Genomic DNA, 24,693 nt, shown 5'->3' with positions numbered 1-24,693 from the left:
GTTCGCTTTCTAGTAGCGCAGTCTTCAACAAAATGGCCCTCTTAGAAAGCATTCTCACTGAAAAGAGAATGTTGTTGTTGGTTTACGTCGCATTGGAGCTGACAATGGTCTATTGGTGACGGTCTTGAAAACATTCAAGATATACCATTCCAATTTTGATATTCTGCAGAGAGCATGGATCGCTCTCTTTGGTAGCCCGTCGATCTGAGCTTAAAGTTGAGCAACGATTTAGAATCACGATTTGAATAGTTTAACGAGGACCGATACCGCAAATCCTCGGTTCCTTAGAAGACTGAAGAAAGTGGTCAGCCACCAGCACACTGCCCATATTTGAGCAATTTTATCGTCATATTTCTTTGATGATGATCAGAGGTGCGAAAACCGCATCTTGTAAGACAAAACTTTTAAGGGCCATTCTCATTTTATACAATTCAAGCAACTCCGATCATGGTCGAGAGAGATGACGAATCTGATTGGTTTTTTGCTCTGTTTGAATTACATAGATTTGCAAGCTTGTGTGCTCAATGTAGGTTATTAAGCCTCTGTCAAGTAAAAGGACAGATAAAACAATTCAGAGAAAGTCATCAGAAGAATACACCCAGGGTTGCGGCGGGATTCGAACCTGCTACCTCCACGCTTCGCACAACCTTTGTTCGGTGATACCGCTTGGTCGGAGAAGCCCTGAATCAGATTGGGAGAGTTTTTCGTGAGAAAATAGATGAAATTATGGATTGGATGACCGTGTAAAGCTAATCACAGATGGCACAACGTTTTAAAATTCCGGGTTACTATAACTTCCGATTGATTTTTACGCCTTTGAAAAAAGACGCCATCAAATATTATTATACTTGTAATATTTGCAATGGATGGTGTTTTCGGTAGAAATGTAAACAATAACAATCTCGAGCTGTATGCCTGCTCCAGTTCCGGTTAGAAAGTTTGCAGCTGCTTACTACATGTTATTCTGCGAGGCGATATTTTCAAACGGATCGATTTTGTTTTCAATAAAAGAAATAAATTAGATAATTTCTGAGCTCAAATCTGCCCTACTTCATAAGATATTAATGTCATTATAAAATTCTGGTGAGTTTGAAGTGAAAATTTGTTTTAGTTATTTCGAGATATATTGTTAAAAAAAGTGACATGGTTGCTAGATTTTGAATAACTCGCTTTTTTGGCAGTCTTGATGTGGTCTCTTTACATTTGTTTATAACTGTTTGTTCGTGTTGCAAGCTGGGCACCATCTTACGTTAGTGTTAGCATATTGTTCGAGGAGCAAGATTAAGTTTAGTAAAAAGTATTAAAACACCACGTTTACAAGAATCTTAAAACACAATGATCACGTTGTGAGATGGCTTTAAAATACACCGGAAACAGTAACCCCGAAATATAAGCGGCATACAGCTTGCAGGGCTCCCTAGTGTCAAAAACACCATCCATATAACGTGTTTTTTACATTTAAGATTCAACGAAACAAACAACACTAAAATTTGAAAGCTTCCGCAAGCATGCTATGTCCTGCAAAATGCACCCCAAAAAAATAACTAACGGGATATTTTACATAAATATAACCAAATAAGGGATAACACTCAACAACATGGCAAACCTGGCACTTTATTTATGTTGGGATATTAATATTCTGAAATTTATTTTAGGCTCACAACCAGTTAGAATTTATAAATTACAGAAAACTCTTATGAATGGTAAAGTTACGCGCAAATTTAAACACATATCACATTAATAAAATTTCCTAGAATATTAAGCATGATGTTCAAGCATCACCTTGTAAGCATAACACAAGTGTAGGGATTCACCGGAAGTTTTCTAAATTTCTACTGGTTTTAGGAAGCTTCTTATTGTTTACATTCAGTCAACCATTCATATGATAATAGACATCAAATCGAAAAAGATAGATTTGTGGGGTGAAAATAGTTAAAACATTTATTACGTTGTCAATTATATACTAACTTCGAAATTTAAATCTAAATGATAATTTGGAAAATGAATTTGGTTTCGCTACAATTTGGCGATCGAAATGGGCTACAGGTGGCGTAGAGCAGAACTCTTTTCCTATGGCAACACTTCACATGCTTTCCCCATTAGCGTGTGAAAAGTCATAGAGGAAGGAAGTATGTTAGTTTCTCTCTTGATTTTCACATAGATTAAAATCTTTTAACTTGAAAAACTATATGGAACTGAAAACTGCATTAAACATAGTTCCAAAGAAAAGTATCATAGAAATTTTAAAAAATATTTTTATTAAACAAAAAGGAAAAATATTAAGAAAAGGAAAATTATCGTAGTACATTCCTATACAACTGAAAAGAGGAGGAGAGGGAAGGGAGAAGGGCTAAAGGCATGAAACCGGTCTCTCCCCAGATGGCGTATTCGAGTGTTGCGATCGCGAATACCAACTCTAACATATTAGAGATCACAACACTTGAATACACCTTCTGGGAAAAAGAGCGGTTCCATGTCTAGAGACTCCTCCCTTCCCTCTCCTCCTCTACTTAGATGTGCAGTGCACAAAACAAAACAGATATCACTCTGAATAACTTACGTTCTAATGATCAGATTATCACGAACAAAATTTCCATATTAATGGTTTCTGGGGGTGACAACTTATATGTTAATTAATTAGTGCTAAGTATTAAGTTACGAAATCAAACTGAAAAACATGCCTTCTCTGAATAAACATGTACTTTTTTTAAATTTTTTTGCGTATTTGAATTCTCGATTCTCAAATTAGGGGTAGACAAAACTTAGTTGTAAACTAAAAAAATTGGTTCATAAAGTAGGAACTATTTACTTCTGTAGATAGTCCCAAATAAGGGGCAAGCAATGTCGCTTCCGCAAATGGAGTAAATTAAGATGACCATAAACTAATTCAAGAGAGCAATATTCAATTTTTCTATTCTGCTAAGCAACCAAGTTGAGACAATAGAAAAAAGAATGAACTGAAAACTGAAGATTTTTTATTCAGAATTTTGTGATATCTAGCTCGGAAAGGTCTATGTATTAATAGTTAATAGAAAGGTAAATGACATTTAAATGGCATTTTTAGGCTGATGTTTGACTAAAAAGCAAATTTTGTTTTCTTTTTAATCTCCTTTGAAAAAAAAAGAGAAAAAAAAGAAGAGCTGGAGGAGATAATTATTATGCACATTCACAAGGTTTTATATAATTTACGATATTTCTCTTTTTACAATTGAAGAAATCTGAGAATTTTAAATGGCACTTTAAAAACCTTGAATTATATAAGTTTGAGAATAATATGCTGGATATTGTATTATTAATTGTTTAAAAAATCGCTTCATTTTGCCAAATACTTAAGTGTCATGGCCTTCTTTAGACAAAGATGATCTGCAAATAGCACCTTGATGTTTCTATACATTCTTAAAAACTTGGTTTTTGCAAATTCACCATGAACATATTCATCAATTACGATTAGCTACATTTATGACCAAATATCGCTACACCGATTTGTTTTTTTTTTCTCTCCATAATTTATAAACTTGTATTATGATTCTCACCATCGCAACACATATATGATGCAATACTCTCCTTTTAAACAGAGTTCATAAGATCCTTATGATAACGAAATGGTGGCCGCAAAACTAGGATAATTAAATGTATTTTATCACGTTTATATTTACCATAACGTTCAATTTCATGAACTCCAAACTATCTGGTTCCAAATTTCAATTTTAAAGCTAAGAATAACTTTATAATTACTGTATTGATGCTACAGTTCTCTTACTTTTTAAGGATCGCATGAACCGTGTTAAAGTATTAGAAAACAGTTTTAGAAAACAGTTAGTTTACTTTTACGAGAATAAAATTTTTTATCAAAATATCAAATGTAACACAGTAATGCAAAAAAAAAACTGCATTGGCTTCAGAAAAATAGGAAGATGGAACTGGAAGTAGACGTGGCTCTAGCACTCAAAAATAGGCTCCCATTTTCAAGACTCGCCAAGCAGGAATGTCTTCCGACGTGAATTTTTTAACTCTCAAAGCAAGTTTACTTTTATTATCTTCTTCATATTTTTTTTTACTTAATGATGTTTTTATGTCTTCGCTTCAGTTTATTGAGATTATTTATTTCGTAACAAAATATATTAAATTACTTCGAGCGATATGAAACAAGTTTCACGCAAGATAATGGTATAAGCTCCTAGATTAAAAGACTAATTAGTCACAACTTTCTAAAAAAATGCAGTACATTTTTTTTACTACTAGACTTGAAAATATTTTTTAAGGACATCAAAATATTTCGTATTACAACTGAAATTTCTTAAGTCGATTGAGGCAATTAATGGAATGTCCCTTAGCAGAATGGAATGACCCCAGGAATCAAAGCTAAATAGTTACAAGGACAATAATTTTAAACAAGTTAACGTCTCTGTCCTATTCTAAGTTGTTTGAATGTTTTATTTTATTTATCAATTCCAAAATTTATTCTAGATATATTTTAGGGTACACTTTAGGCGTACTCCAATAGAGTTAATTTCTACACCCCTCATTCTCTTTCTTATTTGGTTAAAATTATTCAAGCTGCATGATTTAATGGGCCGGGATAGCCTGCTTGGTAGGGCGCTGGGCCCATGTATCAGAGTTCGTGGGTTCGAACCCCGCCGGCCGAAGACTCCCCGTGTAGTAAAATGGTGACTGATGCACGTTAAATCAATCGAGTCGCAAAGTCATCCATGTTCCCATAACAAATCAAAACCTCTGGGGGTACTGAATTGGAGATTGATCGCTCTCTGCTTCAGGTCAATATTACGAACTGCGGATGAAGGAATGAATGGGCACGCCCTATAAGCGGACGTGACGCTTGGGTGTAGCAGAAGTCGAATTCTTGGTCACAGATGGCACAACTGGAAAACAAGAGCATTCGCAACCCTCTGCCTTAACAGGAATACGTCACCAACATATGATTCAATGAATTTATAGTTAAACACGTTTTTAAACGTATATCGTTGTATTCTTGATGCTGCTTTCAACATATTAATGGAATAAGCTTAAATAAATAATAATAGTTCAATCGATTCTCGTTTTAGTTTAGGATCAATAAAATGTTTTGTTCAAACCGATTTCGATTCTGGAATTGACGAAAAGCACTTTGAAAAGAGCCCTAAAATGTTTCAAGACATGCTTGTATATTTCACAGAACTGTGGCCAACTAGTGGCATCTGTAATCCCAGGCTTGAATAAACAATTAAACATCACAGAAAAGCCGAAATGAAACCACGATCGGGAAAAGTGGATTGCACAGTCAAATAGATTGGAAAAATCCCTCCCCACGGAAATTGTAGGTAGCGCAAATTTCACTAATTCTACTTTGCACGCGAAAATCGAGAGATACGCAGAGAAAGGGTTAAAAATAATTAACTGAAAATACCTATTACAGTCATAAAATAATTTTCAATCTAAAAATGTCTCAATATATCCTATTTTAGTAGGGAAGAAAAAGATTAGAGATTGTTGAGATGTGGATTCTCAAAATAGCACGGCTTTTTTCTATCTTCCATTTTCCAGTATTTGCTCTTTAACAAAATAAGTTATTTTCTTAATAACAAATTATACTACAATAATATTTTGTGAATTTCGCTAAAGTTGGAAAATAATTTTACCAACATATCTAAGGGAAGTCGGTAGGGGATATACCAAATAATGCTAAAAAACTGATCCTTTTCGATGAACGCGTTTTTAAATTTGGGAGAGCGGGCAACCATGAATGAATTGTTTGAAAAAATGAGAGCAATTTTACTATTTTATTTTTATTTATTATTATTTTTTTTTTACGAAAATGCATTCAACAACTGTTGCTATTACAAAAACATTTGGAATTCTTTAAAAATTTTGGATATAAAGCTTGAATGAAAAGTCCACAAGCAGTTCATATTTGATGATGAAGGAAAAAAAAATCATTGGCTGTAGGGAGGAGGTGCCTGAGGTACTCCAGTAGGATAGCAAGGATTTGTAAAGCCTCCCTCAGAGTGTATAATTTTTGAATGTTGAAAATAAGGAGTTCTTGGTCCAGCTGGATTTTGACAGATAAAAAATCCCTGAGGATGAACAGATTGGTAAGGCGTAATTCTAGTTGTTGGTTCATCAGAATCTGATGTAGAGTCAGTGTCATGATGGCGTCTTCGTTTTCGGGAAACTATCACTGCCCAGGATGAGATCATGATAAAAACAAAGAGGCAGACCACCACACCGTACATGACGTCTGATATTTGTATCAAATTATGACCAGATGAATCTAAAATGGTAAAAAAAATGGTTTTAAAATTTGATTTTTGATAGATTTTTGAATCTAAGAATTTTTAATAACACACAGCCTAAAATGTATCAGTAATGCATCGGAAACATTTCAATTTTCGCAAAATTTTATAATTTTTAATGAAAATGTCACTAACAGTAACTGTAATTAAGAGATGTGTCAGACATACCACATAAAAGATAAGTTTCATCACTGTTATCTCCGCAGTTATTTTTCATATCACATGTTAAATTTTTGGGAATACATCTTCCGTTATCACACATATACATAGATGTTTTCAGACAATCTTGTATATCTAAAAGTATAAATATTCAAAATAAACATATTATGAATACAACATCAATATAAAATTGTTCACTATTGTGCTACTTTAAGAAGAAAAAAGTTTATTCATCATATGTCACTAAAAATCTCACAAAATTAAGATATCTATAAAAATGGAATTGATAAAGAAAATTTTTGAATCAATGAGTCAAATTAGCAGGATGTCCCACTGCAGATAATCTAACTTATCGATTCAATTGTAAGTTATTTTAATAAATCTGAATTTTATAAGTTTTCTTTGTTATTTTTCCAAGAAAGCAAAAAAAGTTGATGTAGCAGATATGACTGCTGAGCTGTCCTTTTAGGATTTATTAGTTTTTATTTATAGTATTAGTATGCTACCCCATGCTCGCTCTTACTCGAAGTACGTTTCAAATAGCTAGTCTTCTCATTTCACGTAATCCTTTTATTCCCAAATTCCTTTAACTCTTATTTTAAATAAAATTAGAGACTCCATTCATCATTCTAGTTGACCTATCAGAATCACATAAAGTAATTTCGCTGACAAAAGCTGAGAATGAAATTACCGATAACGAAATAGAATCACAAGCAAAACTAATTCAAAATTTTTTTAAAGGAAAAAAAAGGAAGACGTGTTGCACAGCTTCAAATACTTAAGAATACGTAGCAGCAAAAATTCACGATTCGTTGAATAACACGGTGAAAATTAATTTCAACCTTAACGTAAAGTTATTCAAAACTAATGTACACATTTTCATGTCAGAATGTTCCTTAAATATTGCGAGACAATGTGCTTCCTATTTTTCCATTTAAAGGGTCGCAGTACCCCAGCAAAATTTTTTTAAAATAAAGGTATAATCATTCATTTTGTGGATACTTTACATGCTCATTTAATTATAATCAATAATAACTGCAAAAATAGTTAAACTCCTTAAATTTTCAAAATTAAGACGAAAATTGAAAAAATTCAACATTTTTAAATCCTTAAGGCTTTTTTTATTTTAACTTTTTAAAAATTTTTTTTCTTTGTACCTACAATATTCATCTTAACAATTTTGCGCTTTCATTTGTTGATATATCAATTAGAATATTTTTTATAGATTATTTTGTAAAAAAGTAGAAAAGGTTAAAAAAACCTGTTAACACGCTGTAAAAATTGTAATACCTCATAAAATGCTCATTCCATGCACAGTTTAAATAAGTGTATTATACTTAAGATAAAAAAGTTTACTTCAAAGCTTTATCTTAAATAGAAAAAATTCCTTAAGGATTTAAGATTAAAACACAAAATTATCATCTATGAGAAAAAACACTTTAAAGTCTGTCTGCTGTTCAAGTTTCTGTTTTAGGGCAATTTAAAATCATTCATAACTTTTTGAAAAATTTAGATAGATAATTTTTTTTTCAGTGCAATAGAAATAGTTTGAAGTTTTATTATAAGCAATAAAAAAATAGATATTTTGGTCATTTTTTAGGTACTGTGACCCATTAATAATTTTTGCGTAATGAGAGTAAGAATCAACGGCGACCAAGACAGCAATAACTTTTTAATAATAATGAGACATACTTCAACACACATGTTTTTCTTTAGTAAACATTTTTTAGTACAGATCAATGACATTTCTTAGTGCAAATCAATAACTTTTTTTCAGATTCATATATAGAACAGAAAATTCTCACTTTTCGTTGAAGAAAAATGCAATTTCTGATTTATCCATTTTTTTAAAATTCTTAAAAGTGTAAAATGTTACAAATATTAACTTCAATGTTGCCATGGAATATTCTGCCCTATAATTTTTTTTCCATGTGGGATTCATATTTTGACATTCTGTCTTATTTTGTCTGCTCCAGACTGATCCACGATAATTTGCACATTTAATTATTTATTTTTTGCATCGATGGTATGCAGTAAGATGTTAAAAATATAAGTTATAAATAAAGAGGTGATAACTATCAAACATATCATGCGCATAATATAAAGAAAACACCATAACTTTTGATCGAATGATCGGATTTTTGCGTACTAGAATACAATCTTAATGTTTTGAGTGAGTAACATTAATTGAGTGACTAACATTAATTTGTACAGACGATGTATATAAAGTTACCAAATCATGCACAAATTTTTTTTCTTCCTGTGATTATTTTTAAGGATGCCTTTTTTTTCCAACAGAATCGGATTTTTGATCCTCAAAAAATTAAAATTCTTTCGACTACCATTATTAAATGAAAAAATTATGTTAAAAAATAGTTTTTTGCATGGATAATATCTTTGTAACCATTAAATCCTACGGGTAAAAAACCGACAGATCAAAAGTTATTGAAGACTTCGCCTTTTTCTTCCCTACTGCGCAAAAGACATTTTTTGGTTTATTCACTGTTGTCGCACCCCTCTATTTCAGGCTCCATAATTAGAAGTTTTCTAAACATAAGATATGAACGAAAGTTAATATGGTTTTAAACGTTTCGATTTTGTTATACTTAACAACTTGAAAGAATCGACTGAATTTAAAGCTCGAAATTTACTGATCGACTAATATCCAAACTTCGTAATTCGAAATGATTCTTTTTTTTTTTAAAGAAAAGGAGGTCAATTCACTACAAAAAAAACATCAACTTTACAATGTCGATAGACTCACTTTTAAATATTTCTAAATCAGGTTAAATTCAAAATTAGCTGTTAATTTTTAAACAATGGATTTTTTTATTTCCTATAACACATGTAAAAATGTAAAAATGCTAAATTTTTTTAAAGATAGTTATGTAAACAAATAGTACAAGATATGTTTATGATCTGGTGCTATTCCAGACTTGTTGAGAAATTGTGATAAATAGACTCATTTTGTGAAATTAGAATTCTTATTTTGTAGAAGATCACAAAAACCAGGATTCTGTCCAAACTTTCTGTGAAAAATTCTGTTTTTGTGAACTTGGAAAAGTTTACTCATAATTTTCTGAATCTAACTTATCGTAGAACTAAGAATATTCTGTTAGGGTTCTGTTTTTTTTTAGTGAAAAAATAAGATCCTATTATTGTAAATAAAAAAAAAATAAAAAAAGAAAAATAAACTCGATAAACATCTCTTTTAAAGGATTTTAGTTTCAAATTTATGAATTAAAGACATCGTCTGCTCCATAAGAATTTTGTGAAATAGATAAAGATTAAAAGATAAAAATTGTAATCATGCCGTAAAAAAATCGTTAATCAATCCATCTTTCTTAACACTAAACATACCATAACCTGTCAAATGACCGTTTAAGAGCTTTTGCACCGAAAATGCGCTATCATTTTATCGTTTTTGCGCATTCGATTAGTTGCACATTTCTGCAAAGCTTGTTGCGTAGTTAGTTCAATCAGAATAACTGAATTCAAATTTCAAGAAAGTACCTAACATTTTAGATTGAATTTTTTGCGAAAGAAGAAGTAACGAAAACTAAATGTTTTGGTAAGTAGCTTATATTTTACTTTGATAGCTTTACTTCAATTCTAACTGTTAGTTTTTACCCAGAAAGATGCTGAAACAATCAAGACAACACAAGTTCTTAGAGGAAATAATACTAATTATAAGAATTTTAATTTTTATATATTCTTATAATTATAAGAATAGTTATAATAATTATCGAAATAATAATTAGAAAAAATATGTTTTCGGAAAATGTACAGCGGAAACACCCATATACGTAAAAAATGCGCAGAGCAATGAATTCAAAATTCTTATTCTTTGTGTTTGCAATACATAAAAATTGGCAATGTGCAATTTTGCTTAATTATAATAAAGTTATTTTTAGTTTATTTCCTTCTTAACATCCATATTTCATTCATTCAATCAAGAAACAAAGTCCGTTCATTTGACCGGCAATGGTAGAAATGGGAATGGATTAAGTGTTGATATGTTTAGTGTTAAATTGTCCTGATGAGTATAAAAGAAAGATTATGTTGGATCCAACTTACCTTCAGATACAATGGTAAATGTGAGTGAAAATCCTTCTTCAATGTTTAATCCATCACTCAATTTAGATTGAACATGATAAATCATTTCCATTCTTCCTTTTGAATAATAACTTAAATTTTCTTTGAGATCAAATTTGAATCGACATAAAGTTGTTGGAGAAAAGAAAGTATCAGAGTGATAGATCTAAAAATATAAGCAAAACTTTTTTTCAAAATAAGCTATACATGAATAAACATATAAGTGAAAAATGTGAATAAAGTAAATACAGAATAAAGTAAAATATTCAGGAGACACAGTACAATTTACAGAATAAAATAGTTTACAGAGTAAAGCACCCAGAAAATCATTCTAGGGCGGTTCAAAAATTTATAATCTTGGTTTTACTTTTTATGAATGATGAACACTTAAATATTGCAAATATTATTGAGTCATGGTGGCTCAAGAAATCTAACGTTCACCTCACAATTAGGTAGCCCAGGCTCGAATCCCAGCTGTGGATGGTTTTTGTGAGTTCTGCTTCCGGTTCGCACCGACCACACAGCTGACGTAAAATATCCTAAGTGGTAGATGGATCATGATTAGAATCCCTTTGCCGACAGGTTAACCGCTTTCGTGATTATTAAGGGGTCCGAACTTGCAACCGCTATCGTGAAAAAGTTATTGGGACCGTATTTGAATATCAAATTTAATAATTAAACTTATAATAACTATTATAAACTTTAATAATGATTTGAATACCTAATAAAATAATGAAAACTAAAGCACGAGATGCTTACACAAAATTCTTAAGTGGCTTTTTGTAAATGGGTCTTGCAAAAAATATTTTTTCCGGTGCACTGGTTTTGATTTTATCTAATTGTATTTTTATCTAATGGTTCGCTAAATTTATTCTAAAAACATTATTTTCATAATTTAATCCTTTTTATCTGATTTAAAATTCATATACCATTGAAAAAATCCAAAATTTTTACCCGGTTTTTGGATTCAATATGCAATCCAAAATCTTGTCCAATCCCATTGAAGGATGGTTGATAGAATTCAAATCTTTTCAGGACTGTACAGTCTAACCATGGTCATGGTCCAACCACGTAATATCTGTATAGTTGTGGGCAATGATATCTGACTATCTATTTTCTAACTCATTTTGAACGATGCTTGTAAGAAACGATGCTATGCTAGTATTACTTCCCCCCCCCCTTTTTCGTTGCTAACTTCAGAATCAATATTGATATCGAAAAAGATCAATGATTTAAAGATGTTAAAATTTTATTTCCTGATTATATTGCAAAGAAATATATTCTAATTGTATTTCTCGATTATTGCAAGGAAGTTAAAAGCAAGCAAGGCGTATTTTACCACTTGATGCATGCACATACAAGCAAGTTGCATTTCGCATAATAAAAGAAACTGATGAATAATGGTGCTGTGTGAATTCTGTTCAACGCACCAAATTATCTTATTCTACACTTATTTGGTTTTTAAAATCGTGTTTCCCTCCTACATAATGAAATATCATTTCGAAAAAGAAAAGGGATTAAAAGAAAAGAAAAAACCTATCGAACTTTTTTAATATATTCTGCTTGGAGATTCTTTACTCAATAAGAAAGAATATTTAACTTCCTTTCTCAAATAAAGCCTAGTTTTAAGAAAAAGTTTTCTTACCGATGAATTTCAGAAACAAATTAATGATTAAAAGAAGAAAAAAAATGTTTATAGTTCTTAGGAGGAGTTTAATCCCTGAAAACCCTATCTTGGGTGCTCCACTGAACTGAGTTCTTGAAATAATATCCGAAACTTGATTTACCTGTGAAATAATATATGAAAGAATGTCCTTTCAGAGAAATCAACAGGGAAAGATCAGTATTTTCCGTAACGCTGAACGAAAAACTAGCTTATATACGTTTGAACAAGAACTTTCGTACGAAATGAACAAGTCAAAGAAGCTAAATCGGAAATATATAGTTAATAATGTAAAACCATACCGTTTAGAAATGAATCTTGCTCTGATACATATTAAGTTTTGACTATCAAGAACTCGCGAAATTTAACAGTGATTCTTTTTTTTCTCTCTGGATTTTGACAAAATATTTTGCAGCTTTAAGAGTTGCGATAAAATGTTACTTACTTTTAAATAATCCAAACAATAGAAAGACGGCTGCCTAAAATCAATTTTTTGTATGCTAACTACAACTCCAAAGCCAACTGGTGGATTTATAATTATTTTACAATTTTTGTTCATCTGATAAGGAGGACTTAGCGTCGCTATTATTTTTCCAGCTGCTCCCAAATTTGAAGCATTATAAATAATAATCTCATTTCCAACTTTGCATTCATCTTCAAGAATATCTGAAAAATAAAATAAATATACATCGGGTGCATTCTAAAAGTAAGAATCAGTGGAATGAACTCAAAGGAGTTTGTTTTGCTCAAATTAGTTTGTTTTGCTCAAAGTAGTTTGTTTTGCTCAAAGTAGTTTGTTTTGCTCAAAGTAGTTTGTTTTGCTCAAAATAGTTTGTTTTGCTCAAAGTAGTTTGTTTTGCTCAAAGCGATTTGTTTTGCTCGAAGAGATTTGTTTTGCTCGAAGTGATTCGTTTTGTCCAAAGTGATTCGTTTTGTCCAAAGTGATTTGTTTTGTCCAAAGTGGTTTGTTTTGTCCAAAGTGGTTTGTTTCGTCCAAAGTGGTTTGTTTCGTCCAAAGTGGTTTGTTTTGTCCAAAGTGGTTTGTTTTGTCCAAAGTGGTTTGTTTTGTCCAAAGTGGTTTGTTTTATCCAAAGTGGTTTGTTTTGTCCAAAGTGGTTTGTTTTGTCCAAAGTGGTTTGTTTTGTCCAAAGTGGTTTATTTTGTCCAAAGTGGTTTGTTTTGCCCAAAGTGGTTTGTTTTGCCCAAAGTAGTTGGGTTTGCTCAAAGTAGTTTGCTTTGCTCAAAGTAGTTTACTTTGCTCAAAGTAGTTTGCTGTGCTCAAAGTAGTTTGCTGTGCTCAAAGTAGTTTACTGTGCTCACAGTAGTTTGCTGTGCTCACAGTAGTTTGCTGTGCTCAAAGTTGTATACTTTTGCTCAACTGTTAATTTTTTCGAACTATCCAGTTCAAGGCTTCGACATGTCGCCCCAACTATTTATTTGATTACATTGTTTTCAATATTTATAATTTTGAGGAAAAATAACTATAACAATGTAAATAAATTTAGAGCATAGGGAATATTGGAAGGTACATAGTTTGTCTACGGTAAGAACTCCCTCCGTCACAAAGTCCGAGGCCGTCTGCTGCTATGGAAACAAGAATAGCGCATTTCAGGGAGGGTAGCTTCTTTTCTCCCTAAAGCTTACACAATAGACAGAAGAAAAAGTTTCCCGTTTTTTCGCCGACCCCACACCTCTACTTGAAGTAGTTATATCTCGTTACCATGGTCACAGCCACGGGTTCAGTCGAATGGCTAGGGCAAGTTCTTACCCTAGACAAACTATACTCTTGTCCACTTGCTTGTTTTCATGACCATTGCATAGCATCACTCAATTGACACCACAATGCTAAAAAATAAGCTCTTGCAAGTATAATTCGTGAAATATGATTTTAGCGCAAGACATAAAAGCTGAACCCTGTTACAGTATAAAAGTTCGTCTAAAGCTTGCAGATTGCGGATTTTTGAGTGGAAAAAATAATTTAAGAAAAAATTTAATGTTTGGGAGAGAAGTTAAGGACGCATCACAGATAGCAAAGTGTGCAAAATAATAAAGCAATCCCGATAGCTAATATTGTGTTGTGGATTATAGCTTGCTTATGCATATTCAGTCTATTTCGGTAGAGATAATACAATTTCAAGCGAATACCCCCCCCCCCCCCAAAAAAAAAAATACTGCTTTTAAATTCGGCTGCATGGCTGAAATAAGACAAACTCAATTGAACAATGAACATTTATTGAAATGAATTAATGTGATCAGTCAGACGTTTTGCCCCGAGTAATTGTAATATAGCAAAATATTTATTTCTTATCAGTTAACTGGCTATAGCTCTGAGACACGAAACCATAGCTAATTTAAAGTGTGCGGGTGTTAATTTAAGGAAAATTAATTAATAAAAATTAAACAAAATAGATTAGTATATTTTCAGAAAAAATCTACATGTTAACATAAAGAGAATTTGAAAAATGTAGAAATACAATGAAATAATTCGTTGAATATTTCTGCGAAACACACATGCCCAGGTAATTTAAAGGTAAGATCTTAGGATGACATAAGATACAGAGATATTTTAAAAGGCTTATAAATTTTGGATGCGTATTCAAAAGATCTTTATGTTCAGAATCTTTACACTCTAATTACTTTTAAAAACATCTACAGGATTCCAGATAGTCGACCTTTATATCGTAGATAGAAAGGTATTAGAGATGATATAAAGATACCTTTTACTTAACTACACTGCTCAAAAAAATTAGGGGAGCACGTGGTTTTAATGAAATTACGCAAATATTTACACCAATAAATTACAGAAAAGTAATAATTTATAATGTACGACCGAGCAGGAAAAAGAAAAAGAAAACTTCATATGCAAATAAAAGTTAATGACGTCACAAACCAGAAAAGAAGATAAGAGCAGAAATCGGGATGTAGCAGAGACGCCTGTTTCACTGCCGTAACTCAGAAAGTTGATTTCTCAGTTATTGTTTTCGAGAAAGGGTGACTTGAAAATGTCTCAACAACGTGATTTACTTGAATCCATTGCATGGAGTATCATCGGCAGACTGGAATCCGGGCAAACACAGCGCAGTGTGGCGGACGCTGTTGGAGTCAGCAGAAGTGTCGTTGCAAGGCTGTGGAATCGATTCCAAGAGACTGGAAATGTGAGTAGTCGGCCGGGGCAAGGTCAGACACGTGCAACAACTGCAGCTGATGACCGGTATATACAGTTAACAGCTTGTCGTAACAGAACAGACAATGCTACTCAGCTGCAAAGACAGTTTTTCGTGGCAACAGGACGAAGAGTTTCCACCCAAACAATACGGAATAGGCTCCATCAGGGAGGTCTCTATGCTCGTAGGCCCATGGTCTGCATTCCATTGACCTCAAGCCACCGTGCGGCTCGCAGAAGATTGGCTGCTGAACATCAAGATTGGGAGCAACGGGATTGGAGCCACGTATTGTTTACAGACGAGTCTCGATTCAGTCTGGAGAGTGACACCCAACGTGTTTTGGTTTGAGGGAAAGGGGTACTCGAAATAACCCCACTTTCATTCGTGAAAGGTCACACTACAGACGAGCTGGTTGGATGGCGTGGAGTGGAATAATCATAGGCGGACATATGGACCTGCATATCATTCGGAACGGTACTTTGACGGCCCGCAGATATGCAGACGAGATATTGAGACCTCATGTCATACCCTACGCAGCAGCCAGTGGAGATTCCTTTGTTTTACAAGATGATAATGCAAGACCACATACAGCTCGCCTTGTGGAGAACATGCTGGAAGCTGAAACAATACAGCGCATGGAATGGCCAGCGTGCTCTCCTGACCTGAATCCAATCGAATATGTTTGGGACGTGCTCGGGCGACGCATTGCTGCGAGACCAAGGCCTCCATTAACTCTCCGTGATTTGGAGATTGCCCTTCTTGAAGAGTGAAACTGTATTCCCCAAACTCTCATCGATACCATCATCGCATCCATGGGAAACAGGTGTGCAGCAGTCTTAGCTGTCCGAAGAGACCACACGCCTTATTAACAGTACTGCATCATTTCCAAACATTACTTTTTTTATCGTTTACATGTAAACCAATTGTTGTCTTAAATCGGCTTTTTGCTTTTTTCCATAATTTCCTAGAATTAAAGATTAATTCAATATGTTCTTACGTCTTTTTTTCTGTATCGCTCATTGATACGTATGCACTATCCATTTCATGCAGCTCTGTGGATGTCTCGCACGATTTTCTTACTTTCTTTGCTTGCTCCCCTAATTTTTTTGAGCAGTGTAGTATCTTCCCTTATAGTTTTATTGTTTAGTTGTAAAGGCATACATTGAATAATTCATAAATACATTATTCATAAATATATTATTCCTGATAAATGCATACTTATGTATATTACTGAGATTGAATCAATTGTGGAATGAATCAAAAACAAATTTAAAAAAGCAGATGCATAACCACATTCAATTAAAAACACACTTTTATAAAACTTGACATTCGTTAAATAATATTTTATTCAAATCTTTACTAAATTAAGAATAAATTCACAGACGATTTAAAAAAAAAACGTATTTTATCTTTAAAAAAAAAGAAAACGATATCTAATCAAAACAACGAAAAATCATGAATGAAATTTACGCTACCCTTACGTAAGTCAAGTTCTTTGTAAGTTTACCAAATATAGGCATTAATCATTCCATTTAAATATTTTTTTCATTGTCAACAAGTTGTTTTTTAAAAATAATTAATTCTAATTTTCTCAGCTTCTACTAAGTAAATGAAAACAATAAATGAAAACTTCAGATTTTTCTTCGGAATACGTAGATTAATATAATATTTTATAACCGTCGTTGAACAGCTGACAATTTTAAGGGGTTTATGACTATTAATGTTCAACTTCGTAGTCTTGTAGTTTTGAGCCCAATCCAGAAGACAAGGGATCTCCTGCATCGAGCATTGGGAGAAATTTGCCTTCGTGGAGGACTTTTTGATGGAGCTAACCGCATTTGCGTTACATGGAGAGGAAGACCACGAGAACCACCAACTGTTAGCCTGAAGGCAAGGGGACTCTAACCCACGATCCGTCTACCACTAAGGATATTTCACGTCAGCACTGTGGTCGGTGCAAGCCAGATGCGGCTAGATTCGAACCCGGTTCGCCTCATTGGAAGGCGAGCGCTCTATCCCCCGAGACATTGCAGCTCAAATTAATGTAATATAAAAAAATATTTATGGATCATAATTCAAATATTTTTCTTCCAGTATTAAATGATAAAAAACAATTATTAAAAAGTAATTTTTTTCGCATGCAATTATCTTAGGGTAAACGAGTTTCATAAGTGGGTGCAATTCTTCTTAAATTGCGCAATTAGTTTTAAAGATCTGTCCTAAAACTCAAAAAGTGAAATTAACATTAACGGGACCAAATTTTCAATCGCTGTCTTGACTGAAATATTGGTACCACAATTTCCAGATTGCTGCTACCGTTCCCCTATTTTGAGGGTCCAAACATGTAAAAAATTAGCTGTTTATTCAGAGTTAGCTGTTTATTCGTTTTTGTGTCAGACTTCGTAACTCGATTAATAGTTAGCATCAATTAATTAACATATTTAAGGTCACCCCCAGGAACCATTGAAATTGACAGTAAGCGAAAATTCTATCATTAGAACGAAATTTTTTCAGGGTGATATTTTTATTTTGCACAATGCATGTACGTACGCATGCACGCATGTAGGTATACATGCATGCATGTACTTGTGTCCCACACACGCAAGCATGCACACGATTCAAAATTTTCTAAGCTCTTAGGAAAAATAAAAAATAATTTATTTTTGTTTTGCTTGAACTTTCTTTGGAAAAAAATATTAACTAATTGTGTGAGATTTTTTTTCCTGAAATTTTTTTTCCACTCAAAAATCCCTAAAATAGGATGCAATACAAGAAAAAAAACTGAGATTAACGCTATGGACACCAAACTATGAATTGCTTTCTCATTAAACCATTGAGATCATTTATTCCTATTCCTAATATATCCCCCTCCCCATTTTGAAAATAAAAAATCCAAATCCTTTTGAAAGAAAGCGATTTCGTAACTTAAAATATAGCCTGGATTGATTAATTAGCATATTTAAAGTTACTCCTTTGATCCATGAGGATTGCATGTTAAGGAATATCCAGATAGTTTGATTAAAAGTTATTCAGCTGTTTCGTTTCAACATTAAGGTCATAAAAAAAGCGCCAACAAAAAAGAATTACATTTTTCAGATGGTTATCTTTACACTTATCTTCGTACTCTGTTGTTTGAAACAAATGATGATTTCGTAAATATATCATATACTTTCCCCATTCAAAAGTCATTAAACGATTTTCTTATTTTTATTTGTCATACATTTTATTTGACATTTCAAAGAAATATATTTCTTGAAGAATCTAGAAAAGAAGTATTATAATCGGTAGATATATAACTTTGTCCTGACTCATAGGTCAGATGATAAAATCATAGACAAAGAGCTTCAAAACTTTTTAACAAAGAATAAATTTTCGAAGACTTTTTTTAAATTTTAGCTCAATTCCGTTTTTCGGTTTCACAATTTCGGTTTCGGATCGAATAACGATAGCATACAGAGGAAATTCCCGTTACCTAAGTAGTATCGATACTTTGATTTTTCAGACGTAATATTTTTGTTCGACAGAGATAGGAAATCCAGCTCTTCTGCCATTAAACTAAATTTCTTCTAGCCTAGTTAAATTGATCTAGCAATGTTGCATAACCAAATAAATAAATAATAAATGCCCGTTATTTCCAAGTTTTCTTTTTTTAGATATGGAAATTTTCATTTATTTGCAGGTTGAAAATGATGGTATTTTATGATATCAGAATTTAGAAATCGAAAATTAAATATTTCCTTTCTAACAACACAGGACATTCCAAAGCATTCAGTAATGATATTTATTTTAGATTGTTTTATTCATTTTTCCTTAATTAGAACAGATTTTTTTTTGTTTTTTAGCCTTATGATACATTAGAGAATATGCCAGTATTGTCAATACCGATTAACGGCACTTACCCTTAAAAAGAAAATAAAAGGAATACCGGGTAAGAATATTTTGTGCTAGTAACATTAAAAGTACCAGGAAAGTGTGAAAGAAATTAATAATAATTTCTTTAAAATTAAATTTATCATAAGATGCGGTTATTAACAATTACAGTGATAAAAGTACGGCAGGACTGCGGGGCTATTATCTGATATTCAGAACACTGTTGCTCTATTTATGGTAAAGGGACCATTTCTCAGTTTAAACTTTTTTAGTATTCCCTACATAGTTCTATAAGGGTAAAGGGTCATTACTAGGTTAATACTTGTTCATTATGTTAACCCAACCCTGTTATTTTAAACTTAATAGTTTTTGTGAAACTATTAGATACGAGTATTTTTTAAATTTTTTTTTTTTAATTTTTGCGAAAAAAAAAGTTTTCTCCAGGTTTTGGAGGTCAACACTGATGATTATTCATAGAATTTTGAGAAAAACTAATTTTAAAAGTCGTAATACTTCTTGAGAAACGAGAGAATCAGGACACTAGCGATTATTTTATGTTCTACTACATTCATACTAACTGTTAGGATATAAATATTTTCAGTTTACCTTTGCATAGAAGGTCAAAGGTCATTCAAAACTCTTCGTAAAAACAAACCTTAAGTATAGCAGAAACAAAAACACGTCACAGCCCTGTGAGAACTCATTAAAATTTTATATAATATGGTCCTAAAATATGAGGCCCGTAACTGAATTCAGAATTAGTTATGGGAAAGTTGTAAATTGTTTTAATAAATGTGAATTGGGCCCAATTTGAATATCTGAAAAATAGCATCTCCCGAGGTGGGCTGCAATCTCAATTTAAAATTCACTGGAAGAGGAGAGCAAAGGAGAGATGGAACTTACACTTTGCTATCTAGATATTATGTTTCGATGTATTTTTTTTTTTTTTTTTGCGCTAAATCGAATAAAACCTCACCCAAGTCTATAGAAATAATAGAACAAAAGTTGTAAAAGCTTTTGATGATAAATAGTCCAGTACAATACTATGCAGACAAACTAGTGTAAAGTGCGGAGAAAACAAGACATCGGACCATCAGGTTTCGTTTCCGGATCTTTAGGTTTCTGGATTCAATCTTAAAGGTTCGAGGAGTTGACCTCAAATATGCTAATTAATTAATACATAAGATATTTTAAGTAACGAAATCAGACAAAAAAACGTACTTTCCTTAAATAAACATATATTTTTTCACATATTTGGATTCTTTACCTTCAAAATATAGGAGAGTAATCGCTATTTGGCAAATGTGGTTCCCATAGTTTGGTTAAGAAAGCGGTCCAACGTTTAGACCTCTTAATGTTAATTCGATTCTTTGCGTATTTCGTCATATTTCCTTGCAAAACATAACTTTAAGTAAAGATTTTTTATTTTTTATTATTTTATTTAAAAATTGTCAAAATTTTTTTTTTAATTGTAAGGTATACAATTTTTTCGCATAATTTAAAAAAAATAAAATTTTCAATAGCAAAATACAAAAATTTGAGGAAAATCGGTCAAACAGTTCTTGAGAAATCGAATTTTAAAAGTAAGTCTTCTTTAAAACTCGATTTCTCAGATGTTATTTGACCGATTTTGGCTCTCATTTCGTATCTTGCCATGTAAAATTACATTCTTTAAAATGATGTAAAAAATTTTATATTTCGCTATTCAAATTTCTTTCGACTATTATAAAATAAAACGAAAAGAAATTTATTAAAAGCTCTTTTTTGCATTTTATAATTGTGTCCTAATGTTTTTCAATTCATTTTTCGAGATATGGCGAAATGTGCAAAAAGTAAAATTAACATTAAGGGGTAAAAACTCTAAACAACTCTCCTCCCCCAAACTATGGGCACCACATTTCTCAGATTGCGATTACCGCCTATATTTTGAAGGTCAAAAATTCGAATCCGTTGAAAAAAAGTAGGGTTATTTAGAAAAAGTAAATTTGTTTGCTCTTAATTTGAAGTATCGTCCTCACTACTTAATTAGCATATTTGAGGTTACCCCCTCAAATCGTTAAGATTGAGTCATAGAACCTGACGATCCGATCATTAGATTTAGTTATTAAGGATGGTCCGTTTTTTACTTAGCGCACTGTACATGTACGTTTGATAACTTCTGTATTTACCATCGTAAACGAATGCCTTCAATCTGTGGATAATTCGCGTATGGAATGGCCAGCATTATCATCTGACTTGATTGAATCCAATAGAGCCTGTGTGGGACATACTTGGCCGACGAGTTGAACAACCACCTCCAACATGTGTACCGGAATTGTTTGTTGAGTGGAGAAATCTTTCCCAAAGATCAGCTTGTTGGTTTAATGCTCAATATGCCTGGGTGTTGTATGGACTGTATTTCATGGCTGCTACAACCAGCATACCAGCCATGTAATATTAAATATTTGTAAAGAATATATTTTTATAATTGCACCAGGGAGCAAAAACCCTAGTGTTTATGAATGGTTTCTTGTCCTTTATCTTCTGTTTAATAAATGGGTTTTATCAATAAGCCACGTTTGTTTCTGATCCTTTATTTGTCAAAGCTGGTGTTATCTTTAATTTATAAGCATGTGTGCATTTTAGAAGCCTAACAAATTTCTGAAATGTATAGTTTCAAAAGCCCAAATTTAAGAGAAATTCGGTTTAAATTAAAATTTTAGAATACATTTTACTTGTATTTAAAGTAGCAAAAGTTGAGTTCTTCGAGACAATAATAGAAGTATTGAGAATTGCCTGATTCTAGGCATTAAAAAATTATAAATAATGTTTTATACTATTTGGCACTCTTTTGTATCTCTGACTTGAACATAAATTGAAAAGTCAAATATTGTTAACTGAATTCGATATTCATATTTTTAAATCTTTATCATTCGATATTATAGACAGACTTTTTATATATCATATAATAAATATTTATTGTTAGTATTAATAATGGTAGAAAATAAAAAATCTTAATGCTGATTTTTGATTTGAGCTATTTAAAATAGGTACTACTTGATAAAATAAACTTACATTAAGGGTAGTTTGTTCTCTGTAAATGGAATTTCTAATAATAAAATTTCAAACATTCATTTTAAAATATTTTTCATTCTATATTCGAAGCTAAGTTGACTGAATCATTTATTCATATTTTTAAATCTTATTCCATCTATAAAGTAAATAGACTTCAAATATATTGGATAAATACTTATTGTTGATATAAGCAATAGTAAAAATCAAAAATCTGACAACTCGTATAGTATAGCATTATTTATAAAATACTACAAAATGAAAAACTGACATTCAAGGTAAAATCACTTTATGAAAAGAATTTCTAATAAAAAACCTCTAACATCCATTTTAAACTAGTCTATGTTCTAAACTGAAAAATATAATACTGTTTACTGAATCAGACTATCGTATATTTTTAAATCTTAATGGATGTTAATACTTTTAAATCGTAATGATTAGATATTAAAATAGACTTTTAATACACCAGATATATTTATTGTTGGATAGACTAGATTATATAATTATTGGTTTAAACAATGATTTTATTCGTATATACAATGATATGATTGGTCTGTGCAATATTATTGGTATAACCAATGATATGATTGGTTTGTGCAATATTATTGGTATAACCAATGATATTATTGGTATAACCAATGATATTATTGGTATAACCAATGATATTATTGGTATAACCAATGATATTATTGGCATAACCAATGATATTCTTGGTATAAACAATGACATTCTTGGCATAAACAATAAAATTCTTCGTATTAACAATGATATTATTGGTATAACTAATGATATTGTTCGTATAACCAATGATATTATTGTTTGTATAACCAATGATATTATTGTTTGTATAGCCAATGATATTATTGTTTGTATAACCAATGATATTATTGTTTGCATAACCAATGATATTATTGTTTGCATAACCAATGATATTATTGTTTGCATAACCAATGGTAGAAGGTGTAAAATCTTAATATTTATTTAGTTTTGAATTTTTCAAAATACTACACATTGAAATAAACTTATAATCAGGGTAAGTACACGTTAGGAACAAAATTCTAATGAAAAAATCTCAAATATCCATTTTAAGCTATATATCAAATTGAAAAGTATAATATCGTTTACCAGAGCAGCCATTCGCACATTTTGAAATCTTAGCGGAAGTTAATACTTTTAAATTTTAATCATTAGATATTATAAATAGACCAGATAAATACTTATTGTTGGTATAAACAATGGTAGAGAAAGAAAATTTTTGCGACTTATTTGGTTTAGCATTTTTTAAAATACTACACATGAAATAAACTTACATTCAGGGTAAAAACAAGCTATGGAAGGAATTCCTAATAACAAAATTCCAAAAATACATTTTAAACTATATTCCATTCTTGTTTGACATTAAATGAATTATATTTTGCAATAGTAGACCGAAGAAATGTTCGCACTCCTGTGTATTAATTGTTATCTCTTTACCTGGTGATGTCACGTGACTTTTTCTGATAGACTGCTGCCACGAACCGTTTCAGAAACGCAAGCGAACCGTCACACATAAATTCAACATTTGCTTTTGGTATTATTTTTTTTTACTACATAAGTCGGAGTTTGAAAAGAATAGATCTAGTGTTTTTTTTCGTTTTAAACAAGACAATAGCCAGTTAGACTTTATTACTGGTAGAATGTAAAACAGAATAGGTTAAATTTTTTATTTTTCTATAATAAATTTAAGAAAAGAACGAAAGGAAACTATTTAAATCGAAACATTTTTGTTTAATTAAATTTTATTTTTCTATAATAAATTTAAGAAAAGAACGAAAGGAAACTATTTAAATCGAAACATTTTTGTTTAATTAAATTTTATCATATAATTTCAGTAGTAACTGTAAATATAACTCATTGATATCTCCCTTATGTAAAAAAAATAATTAATTGAATTTTTTTAATAAAAGTACCATTTTTTATACAATTATGTTTTATTAATTAATAATTTTAGTAGTATTTTTAACTATGTAATAGTTTTTTTCGCCGGACATTAAGGCAAAGGGGATGCGCTTCTTCTTGTTTTCCAGTGGCAACATCTAATCTATGACCAAAAATTTGACTTCTGCCACACACATACGTCTCAACCAGTTTATAGGGTGAATACATTCATACATCCACAGATCATAATTTTGACCTGAACCATAGAATGGCCAATCTCCAATTCAGTACCCCCAGAGGTATGATTTGCAATGGAAACATGGACGACTTTGTGAACCGACAGATTTAGCGTGCACCAGTCACACGAGGAGTCTTCGGCCCGAGGAAATCGAAAAAATGCTCTCTTGGATATGGGCCCAATGACCTATCAACAGGCTATCCCGGCCCTATTTTTAACTCTAATTGATCTGCGATGGCTCAGGGG

At 31.7% G+C, this 24,693-nt stretch overlaps 1 protein-coding gene across 1 annotated transcript; it reads right to left on the bottom strand.

Moving 5' to 3' along the window:
* Positions 1 to 5,767: 5,767 nt before the first annotated feature.
* Positions 5,768 to 23,811, bottom strand: LOC107449523 (uncharacterized). Its single transcript, XM_071188092.2, has 5 exons — positions 23,603 to 23,811; positions 12,653 to 12,873; positions 10,527 to 10,710; positions 6,459 to 6,584; positions 5,768 to 6,268 (listed from the first exon to the last, which is right to left on the bottom strand). The coding sequence occupies exons 1-5, from the start codon at positions 23,676 to 23,678 to the stop codon at positions 5,931 to 5,933; spliced, it is 945 nt and encodes a 314-aa protein (XP_071044193.2). The 5' UTR covers positions 23,679 to 23,811; the 3' UTR covers positions 5,768 to 5,930.
* Between the last annotated feature and the right edge of the window lie 882 nt (positions 23,812 to 24,693).

The sequence above is a fragment of the Parasteatoda tepidariorum genome, chromosome 12 (genome assembly GCF_982258835.1).
Source record: "Parasteatoda tepidariorum strain Cologne lab strain chromosome 12, Ptep-v5.0, whole genome shotgun sequence".
NCBI lineage: Eukaryota > Metazoa > Arthropoda > Arachnida > Araneae > Theridiidae > Parasteatoda > Parasteatoda tepidariorum.
The sequence above is the reverse complement of the archived record's forward strand: the minus strand, read 5'-3'. Positions and strand labels throughout refer to the sequence as shown.